Here is a 10,981-nt window from a genome sequence, read left to right on the forward strand (position 1 = left end):
ACATATATCCAAGAATTCTTTGTGAAGCGAGCCTTGAAGATTGCCGCCTCCAAGTCCCGTTCGAATTCTTTATTTGGAATCTTTATGAAGTAAGCCTTAATGGTTATAGCCACCAAGTCTTGTTCAGATTCCACCTAACTAAATCCTAAGTCCTATTTAAATAATAATTTTTGGATGTTCAGATTCCACCTAACTAAATCCTAAGTCCTATTTAAATAATAATTTTTGGATTTTTTTAAAAAATAATAACTAGTAACTAATACTAACTACTCTAGGGTCGAAATAGAGAGAGAAAATTGTGATAAATAAATCTACATAAGGTTTTACCTTCCAGACTTGTCTGAAGAATCCGATCCCATATATACCAAGCCCCAAGACAAGCGGTTATGTCAGGTTTAGTATTGGAGGTCAGCTTTGGTTCCTTCAAACAATCAAGGCAAGTGTGTATAGTTGACAGGTTGATTCACTTTAGCATCTTAGTACTATTTGCAATCAGTAAATCTAGAATGGTGGTAAAGAGTGGTTAGACATTCAAGTAATAAAATCATAGTCCCTTTCACATAGCTAAGCATAATCTATAAAAAAATCTTTTTATAAGAATCAGAATAAATCATATCAGTAAACCTCTCCCCAGACTTAAATTACATTGTCCCAGTGTAACACAGTCAGAGATATGGTGGAAATAAATCATAAGTACAAATGTAACAAGTTAGGAAGATAAACCTGACCGGAGTAGGAATCGATCGATGTGCATAGGTATGCATCGATCGTCGTGTGTGTGTGTGTCGATCGATGTCGACGTCTCATCCACAGTTAATATGTTGGTAATCATCCTACTTGGGTCTTGCAATAAATTTGAAATAATAAAAACGAAAATAAATACCAATAACTAAGAAAACTAATTAAAATTACCTAATAGTGGGTTGCATCCCACTCAGCGCTTTGTTATAGTCATTTAGCTTGACTTTGGAGGTATGTGGCTAGTTGGTGGAAAAACAGCTACTTGTTGGGAAACAAGCATCCACCTCATCTCTGCACATTCTGGACCAAGCTGCAATGAAACTTCTTGTGGCCTCATAATTTCTGGTTCATCTCTCATCCATTTTTTGTACTGCATTTGAGATGTTCTTTAGCCTTTCTAGGATGTCTTCAATGCTGAACTGATACCAGCTTATCTTGTTGTAGGCGTATTCTGATAGCTCGTTCAGTTGCTCATGCATTGTCTCTATGTGGTTTGGTATCAGCTGCGCGTCGTCTGGTATCGATCGATGCGATCAAGTGTCTATCGATCGTTGCTGGTGTAGCACTGTCGATCGATTTGGAGTGTGCTCCGTCGATCGATGCTGATATCTGGTGTTGAGATGTGAGTTGCCTTTTGAATGGCTTTGACTTCCTTATGTAGCCATTCTGCTTGGTTATCTAGTCCACTGATTTTGACGTCGAATGGAAAGTAGATGTCATCACACCGCTTCTCAAGTCGGTCCTCCAAGGTGTCTATAGCATTGTAAAGCTTTGATGTGATCTGATCAACTGTGTCTGCTGTGTAGGGAAGATGTTCTGTAGGTTTCTTGTCGTCGAGCGATGTTTTGCGGAACCTATAAATCGATGTTGAACCTTCTTCCTGAAAGTTATATTGATCATTAAGCTTACCAATGTCCTTCTAGACATTCATCATATGTGTAGACAAGGTGTCCAAGTAGCGCATGATAAGTGAGGTGAAATGGTCGTGCATATCCTCATATGATTTCAACCTATCCTCCATTGCTGCGAACCTTGTGTCGATCGATGTCATGTTGCAGATATCGATCGATGTGGCTGGTTGTGGATCATTCATACAAATGGTGTCCAGTTCTTGTTGTAGCAAATCAATTCTCGTGCTCAACCAGTCTACGTTGTTGTTGAGAGGGTTGTAAACATCGTAAATCCTAGTGTTGATGTATGCGATCTCCCATTAATCCTTCTTCTCTTCCAAACTCGGTTCTACAGGAATCTGGGATGTATGTGGCTTGACGTCGATCAATGTTGATTTGTTGGCGATATTGATGTCGTAGCTTCTTTCTCAAGGTTGTGGTGCATACTCTCAATCTTTGTCCTCAGCTCTGCCATACATCTGAAAAGCTGATTGTAACTCTGTCCAAAGGCTGATAAGTGTTATCTACCAATGTCTTGAGTTCTTCTCCAAGCTTTTCCTGAGTTCCACAAATACCAGTCACCATCTCACTGATTTCATCCTTGGTGTAGATCTCTGGTGCCAGTGTTGTAGGTGTGAAAGAAGTGGCATGTTCTGGAAGACATATGTGACCCTCTCCAAATAGGGATGCTCTCTCCAAAATTTTCCTGATGTCATCCTTGGTAACATGAATCATATGACCAGCTGTGCTCCTTGCATGTCCAGACTTGTCACTAAAGACTCCATATTCGTCTTTCGGTTCCCATCTGAACTTTCTGGCTTCATAGCTGTCATAAGCGCGACGTCCACATTCATACCGTCTATCGATCGATGGTGAAGATGCTTTATCGAGCAACGTTGGTGTTACCCTGTCGAGCGATGTAGAAGCAACCTCGTCGATCGATGCATGGCTAACAGGTTTGCACGTTTGGTGTGAACCAATTCTTGTTATTGTAGCCTCTGGATATTCGTCTGGAACAGTTGGATTGTTGTCTGGGATGCTGCGTTGTTGCGTAAACAAGTTGTCTATTCCATTGGCCAACTGAACAATATTTGCTATGTCCTCTCTAGATACTTGTAGAATCCTTCCATCCATAGCTCTTGCATAGCCATCTTGGTCCCTGAAAATACCAAATTCATAAGGCAATAGAAAGTCGTAATCAATACTCATATTCTTAGTAGATAAAGAAAGTTTAGGTTTAGAATGATAATTGATCGATGTTGATATTGAGGTATCGATCGATGGTAGACGTTTGTCTGCTGAATAAGGGATTTTGGATCGAATGCTTCTCCTGGATGTTCCTTCCGATTGGTGTATGGGAGCATTCATCTTTTATGCTTCTGTTTAGTGAGAAGTACTCTTGAGTGCAAAACTCCTTCTGTTTTCCTTTTTCCTTTTCTGAGGCGGTGACTTTAATATCGATCGATGTACCAGGTGCGGTATCGATCGATTCAGATGATCGTTTTGCCGGATGAGGGTGGGAATCGGCCGATGCTGAGTAGATGATGTCGATCGATGGTGTAGGCGTGTTGTTGAAGGAATGGGTTGAATATCTTTCATCCTGCGTAGCAATCTCTGTAGCTCTTTCCTTCCAGTAATCCTCATCATACTCCTCAGTAGGATCCTCACTGGATGAAAGAATCAACCCCCAGGTATCCACAATGGAACGGACAAGCCAAAACGATCAATAAGACTATTCTTGACGGACTTAAAAACGCCTTGAGGCTAAAAAGGCAGGTGGGCCAACGAACTCGAGGGATTCCTCTGGTCCCATTGCACCACCCCAAGGCGAGCAACGGGAGATACGCCTTTCGCTCTCGTATACGGAACGGAATGCATGATTCCCGCAGAAGTCAATTTCCCCGGTGTTCGAAGAAGATTGCTACCCAAACGAGAAGAGCTTAATAACGCCATGCTCTTAGACGATCTCGACCTCGTTAACAAGCGCCGAGACCGAGCGATACCACTCAAATTACCCTGAGGAGTGTTACTCTCATCAAAAGAGGTTCAGATGTAGTACTTAGGGATCGAATCCACAAGGAGCTAGGGAACAATTAAATCTAGTGTTTATTAATTCTAAAGGTTGTAATGTTTTAAATAAAATAGCAATAGTAACTAGCGAGTAAATGATAAATGTAACTTAGGTTGAAAATGATATTAGATGCAGGGCCACTATTCAGGTGTTGGAGATTATAATTCCTATAGATGCCTAACTGTTGCATGCATGATATATTAGAGCTCATTCGCTTAACTCAGTGATCAGCTGTCGCATGTACCACTGGTTAACAGACTAGATCTTGTGTCTCACCGGTTAGATGCAGACACAAGAGAGTGTCGATCGATAGTCTATTAAGACGTCGACCGATACACTTTTGCCAACATCGATCGATTGTCAGTTGAGGACATCGATCGACGGGTTCTAGCCAGGCCTATGCGCGAGTATGAAAATGCTCTACTAAGATCCTAAATTGGCGGTTAGCCCTCTCTAGCAATCCTAATATGATAGATAGATGTCAGGATGGGATAACAAGGGTGCTTGAATATGCAATCCTATGATCAAGTTCTAGTTAGCTAGGCTAAAACAAGCAATGAATACAAATCTATCATGAATATCACAACAAGGCAGATCTATAGTTTGGGGCTAATCCCACAAACCTATCTAAACCCTGGATCTAACAGTTGAACTACTCAGACATAGCAAAGCAATTCATATCAATAGATAAATAGAAACTCATAGAATAGATGATAAGAAAATGAAACAAGGAGTTCCAATCACAAGTGATCTTCTCTCCCAAATGAAACTTGTAACAAAACTAGGTCTAGAAAAGAAAAGCTCTCCTTGCCGTCAAACACTTAGGCAGTATATATTCTACTAGGTTAAAAACTCGTCAGGGCATTTTGGTAATTTGGCTTGGCCTTGGTTTTTAAGTCTGCTGAATCCAAAATGTCGCGTCTGGTGTCTCGACATCGATCGACGGTACTTGTGTACATCGATCGATATTAATCTTCATCTGTCGAGGCATTTCCTGATATCGATCGTCAGCACTGATGCGCATCGATCGATTATTCTTCCTCTCGTCGACCTCTAAGTGGTCAGCTCGGGTGAAATGTCTTTTATGCTCCAAAATGCTCCAAAGTCATAGCTTTACTCCGAAATGCACCTGAACCTGAAAACATACCTAGAAGAGTAGAAAACATAGATATATATATATATAGTAAAGTAATAATATACCATGGATAAAAATGGGTCAAATCCAAGGTATATCAACTCCCCCAGACTTACCCTTTTGCTTGTCCTCAAGCAAAACATACAGGCAGTCTCTCTGAAAGAGGTTTAAAAATATTTGGGAACTTAAGATTTTAAAAACATAGAAATCTTTTCTCAACAATTTTGCAACCACATTTAAATAGTCCTAATCACAAAAGCACACTATGCAATATCCTAGCTTAGCAACCATTTCTAACATAACACAACTCATCAATTCACGTCTGACATCCCCTCTACTGATTTCATTTCTTAGCATAAATATAAAGTGAATGCTTTACCTTGGGAGTATCGATCACAGGATGCAAGGATTTCAGATAGGTATCTGGAGCTGCAGGTAAAAGTTAGTTCCTAGTTTCTCTCTCTCTAAATTTCTCTCTTGAGTCAAAGTCTGCTTCCATTGCAGGATCAGTGACCAAGATTGGACAGGCTTCCATGAATCAAAACTTAATGGTGGTTGCCACCAAGTTCTGTTCACTTCTTTTTGACCTATATCCAAGAGTTCTTTGCGAAAGCAAGCCTTGAAGATTGCCGCCTCCAAGTCCCGTTTCGAACTCTTTTATTTGAGTCTTTATGAATCAAGCCTTAATGGTTTTAGCCACCAAGTCCTGTTCAGACTCATCCTAATTAAACAATAGATCTTTCTTATATATTTTTTATTTATTTATTTATTTATTTTAATATTCTATAACTAATCTAGGCTCGAAATCTAGAGAGAGAAAATGTGATAAATAATCTAAACCAGGCGTTACCTTCCAGACCTATCTGAAGAATCTGATCCCATGTATACCAAGCCCCAAGACAAGCGGTTATGTCAGGTTTAGTGTTGGAAATCAGCTTTGGTTACTTCATACGGTTCAAGGCATGTGTGTAGTTGATAGGTTGATCTGCTTTAGCATCTTTAGTGCTATCTGCAATCAGTAAATCTAAAATGGTGCTAAAGATTGGTTAGATATTCATGTTTAAACCAATATAAGATTATAGTCCCTATTTTCGATAGCTAAGCATAATTTATTTGAAATTCCTTTTTACGTAAGAATAAAATAAATTATATCAGTAAATCTCCCCCCAGACTTAAATTACACTGTCCCAGTGTAACTCAGCCGGAGTTATTGTGAAAAGTGTATGATGTACGAAATGTAACAAGTAGGTAAGATACATCTGACCGGGTTAGATATCGATCGATGGGTAAGTGTTACATCGATCGTCGTGTGGTTGCCTATGTCGAACGATGTCGACGTCTCGTCGTCGGTCGATATTCAGGTCCTCCTACTTGGGTCTCCTAAATCTGAAAGAAAGAAATTAAATGAAAGAAATTAAATGCTAGCTAATAAAACCAAAGTAAAATACCTAATAGTGGGTTGCCTCCCACTCAGCGCTTGGTTATAGTCATTTAGCTTGACTGTGGTAGTGATTGGCTATTGGGTGGAGAAGCAGCTGCTTATTGGAAAGCAAGCATCCACGTCATCTCTGCGCATTCTGGACCAAGATGCAATGAAACTTCTTGTGGCCTCATCATGTCTTGTCCATTTGTCATCCATCTTCCCAAGTACATTGGAGATGTTCTGTAGCCTTTCTTGAATGTTGTCAATGCTGACCTGGTGCCAGCCTATGTTGTCATAGGCGTATGCTGAAAGATCTGTCAGTTCCTTTTGCATTGACTCCACTGTCTTGTGTGTGTGTCAGCTGCTTGCCGATTGTTGTAGACTCAGCGTCGATCGATGCGATTATGTGTTCGTTGGTCGATCTCGGTGAGTTGCCGTCGATCGATTTTGCCTTTGTTCTGTCGATCGATGTTGATATCTGATGTTGAACTGCGAGTTACCTCTGAATGGCTTTGAGTTCTTTCTGTAGCCATTCTGCGTGGTTGTCTAGTCCACTGATTTTGTTGTCGAATAGAAAGTAGATGTCATCGCAGCGTTTGTCAAGTCGTTCCTCCATGTTGTCTAGAGCAGTGTAGATCTTGGATGTGATCTTGTCAACTTCTGCTGCTGTGTAAGGAAGTAACTCCACAGGTTTCTTGCCATCGATCCAGGGTCCTCTTAGCCTGTCGATCGATGCTGATTTTTCCTGCAAAAAACTTTGATTAGTAATGTTCTCAGTATCCTTTTGGGCATCAAGTAATTGACTAGAAAATTTGTTTAAATAAGTCATGACTGGTGATATAAAATGGTCATGCATATCCTCGTAAGTCCTCAGCCTCTCATTCATTGCTGAGACTTTGGCGTCGAGCGATGTGAAGGTGCACATGTCGATCGATGTGGCTGGATGTTGGTCCTTCTTGCGAATGGTGTCCAAGTCTTGCTGTAGTAGCTCGATTTTGGTGCTTAGCCAGTCCACGTTGTTGTTGAGAGGGCAGTAAACGTCGTTTATCCTTGTGTCGATGTATGAGACTTCCCATTCATCCCTGTGTTGTGTTGAACATCGCGGTTCTGCAAGGGTCTGAGCTGTAGGAAGACTGACGTCGATCGATGTTGCACATGGTGCGTCGATCGATGCTGAGGTCGTAGCTTCCTTCTCAAGTTGCTGACGTAAACTATCAATTTCTGTCCTCATTTCTGCCATACATCTGAAAAGCTCATTGTAGCCTCTATCCAAAGGCTGATGTGTTTCATCTACCAGTGTTTTGAGCTCCTCTCCCAGTTTCTCCTGAGCTCCACAAATACCAAACAACATTTCATCGATTTCTTCTTTGGTGTAGAGTTCTGGTGCCAGTCTTGTGAGTGTGAAGGAAGTGGCATGTTCTGGAAGACAGATGTGGCTCTCTTCAAAAAGAGATGCTATTTCTAGTATTTTCCTGATGTTGTCCTTTGTGACAGGTATCATCTCACCAGCTGCACTTCGTGCGTGTCCACGCTCATCTCTGTAGACTCCATATTCGTCCCTTTGTTCCCAAGTAAACTTTCTGGTTCCATACATGTCAAAAGCGCGGCTCCCACATTCATAGCATCTGTCGATCGACGTCGGATAATCCATATCTATCGACGTTGGTGTTACCCTGTCGATCGATGTCTCCATTATACCGTCGATCGATGCTTGCCCTTTTGGTTGGCGTGATAGATCTGGGTTGGTCTCTGTTGTGGTGACTCCTGCGTGGTTGTTGGGATCTGTTAGAATGACGTCTGTAGTGCCACGTTGTTGTGAGAACAGGTTGTCGGGTCCATTGGTTACTTGAAGGATGTCTGCTATGTCCTCTCTGTACACTTGTAAAATCATTCCATCCATTGCACGTGCGTTGCCATCTAGATCCCTGAAAATACCAAATTCATCAGGTGTTAGAAAACCGTAATCAATCTTTGCATAATTATTCTTTTTAGAAATAGAGAGATTAGGGTTTAGAGTAGTATCGATCGATGTAGATACAGTTACATCGATCGATGGTAGAGTAATTTCTGCAGAACTTGTGTTCTTGAGATGATTGCTCTTCATGGATTTTTCTGTTGATGTAGAAGGAAGAGTGTTCATCTTGTTTGCTTGTGTGATTGCTCTGATGTGTGTAGGTGGTTTCGGAGGTGCAAAACGATTTATATAGGTATCTGTAAACCTAGTTTGGGAGGAAATATTCTCCTGCTCCTGAATTTTCGCTGCGGCGCGAATATCGATCGATGTTCCTTTCGGTGTGTCGATCGATGTGAGCGGTTGTTTTGCTGGACGAGGGTGTGTATCGACCGATGTGGAGTGCACAGCGTCGAACGATGTTGGAAACGTGTTGGTGAAATTGTGTATTTCAAGTCTTTCATCCTGCAAAGACATTTCTATTGCATGTTCTTTCCAGTAATCCTCATCGTATTCCTTGGTATGTTCCTCATGAGGTGAAGTAATTACAGTGTCAACTGCAAAACTTTCATGGAAACCACTGTCTGCCCAACTGCATATGGAATAATCATCATGTCCTCTCCTGGTTGGAGGTTGGAAGGCAAAATTTTGGTAGCAATGATTAGGTGAAGCGAAATGGTCAAGTGGGTGCATTACGTCGAGTGACGTGTTGTTGTGGTCATCGGTCACCATTGACACATTGGAATCGATCGATGGAAAAGTTGGGGTGTCGATCGATTCCGAGTACTCTGTTTCGTACTCCGATTCATACTCTGCTCCACAATGGCATGCGCCAATGAAGCCAAGTTCTTTCTCATAATCCACAGAATTAATTACCTTTCTCTTAGGTCGGATGGGATCGTAGTGGATGTTTGGGTCTATGAGCGTTAGACACAATTTGTTTTTGTTCATGTCACATACAGCTCCTACTGTAGCTAGGAAGGATCTTCCAAGCAGAAGTGAAGAGTTCCAGTTAAGCTCGATGTCTAAGACATGAAAATCTACAGGGACAAGGGCATTACCAATCAGTACCTCCAGATCTCTTATGATGCCTCCGGATCGTTTCTCTGAAAGATCCACGAAGGTGAAGGATTCTGTTGAGGGTTCGATGGTCAAACCAAGCTGGTCCGCCATGATCCTAGGGAGGATACTAACCGATGCTCCTGTGTCACACATTGAATGGGGAAATTCAACACCCTTGACTATGCATGGTATTGCAAACTTCCCAGGATCACTCTTCTTCGTCAATGTGATCCTGTGTTTCATCTTCCTCTGACTTGATGAAACTTGATGAAACATTCTCCTAATGTCCTCCTCAGTTACCTTTGTTTCTCTGAAGAACATCCACAACCGGTGTGTGAAGTAAGCTTCATCAAAAGGTTTTTCGATTGGGATTCTGAGGACTCGTTTAGTGAAACCATCCATCTCCTTATCGTTAGCTTCCCTCTTAAGGTTTTTAGGAATCTTCTCCTTCTTTTCCTTAACCTTCTCCCTTCAGATTCTTGTTCTTCTTGAATAGGTTCTGTTGAACTATTTAAAGGGTTGGGTGTTGGTTTGGGTGGGTTTGCTAATGGTTTAGGTGGTGGTCTGAGTGCATTGATGTAATCATTATCGATTGAGGGTAACCGCACTCGGTATGTCAGAGGTGCATGTCGATCGACGGGAGGTTTGTTGTGACGATCGACGTCGGACTCACTCTGTCGATCGATGGTTGAGTTAACCGATCGATCGATTTTTTCATAGAAAGGGGAGGGTGGGTGAGGATGCTTAGCTGCGAATTCTTCATGAGTTAGAATTCGAACCGCATTGCATTCAGTCGAATCGGCAGACGACGTCGATCGATGTCTGGAGTAATCCGTCCATCGATCTTCATCATGGTCTGTCGATCGATGCGAGTTCATCGACATCGGTCGACACCATTGGGATCCGCCGAGACTCATGGAGCTTTCGATTTCGAAATCTCCTTCCTCAAGGTTTTCATTTCTCACCACTTGCCAGAATTCATCATCTATGATGGCATTTACGTGGTGTTTCCCTTTGTCGGCTCCTGCTTCTCTAGCAAAGCTTCTTGCCTCTTAATAGTCTCGCCCGTCTGAATTACTTGGGTTTCAAGTTTTCTCACCTGAGTCCCTAAGGTCTCGATTTTGGTGTTCAGATTGTTGTAGGCAGAGTCTATCTTACCGTTGAAATCCACGGTGATTTGTTGTTGTCCCAACAGTACTCGATCAAGCATTTCTTCTTCGATCTTGCTTTCCTGAGTTTGGGGTGGTGGATTTTGATAGTAAGAGTTCGAGTAGCTCTTGCTGTTGTTGAAGGGTTTTTGAAATTGTGAACTTTGGTTACTTCTTTGGCCATTTCCAAAGAAGTTTCTGTTTCCGCCCTGGTTTCCAAATTTTTGGAATCTGGTACCTCCGATGTAGTTCACATCTTCTTCTCCTTCAGTATCTGCTACTTCTCCTTCAGCTGAACATACTGCTTCCTAAGAAGTTTGTGCACCACATCTAACTTAGCTCTTACTTCGTCCATCTGTTCCTTCCCGATAGAGGCTACAGACTTCTTCCGTTCAGAGTCAGTTTTTTTGGTGCTGCTGCTGTTAGCAAGGTTTTTGATAAGTCTCACAGCTTCCAACGGATTCCGAGTAGTGAAGTTTCCTTCACTCGCCGTATCAAGAGCCATTTGATACTGTAAGCCGAGACCTCGGAAGAAAATGCTTAGCATCTGCACTTCATTA

At 41.8% G+C, this 10,981-nt stretch overlaps 1 protein-coding gene across 1 annotated transcript; it reads right to left on the bottom strand.

Moving 5' to 3' along the window:
• LOC117131874 lies at nt 1-3,809 on the bottom strand. The gene is made up of 2 exons (XM_033284815.1): nt 190-3,809; nt 1-134 (listed from the first exon to the last, which is right to left on the bottom strand). Exon 1 carries the CDS (start codon nt 2,997-2,999, stop codon nt 2,094-2,096), a length of 906 nt encoding a protein of 301 aa, XP_033140706.1. The 5' UTR covers nt 3,000-3,809; the 3' UTR covers nt 1-134; nt 190-2,093.
• Between the last annotated feature and the right edge of the window lie 7,172 nt (nt 3,810-10,981).

The sequence above is a fragment of the Brassica rapa genome, chromosome A02, assembly GCF_000309985.2.
Source record: "Brassica rapa cultivar Chiifu-401-42 chromosome A02, CAAS_Brap_v3.01, whole genome shotgun sequence".
Lineage (NCBI taxonomy): Eukaryota > Viridiplantae > Streptophyta > Magnoliopsida > Brassicales > Brassicaceae > Brassica > Brassica rapa.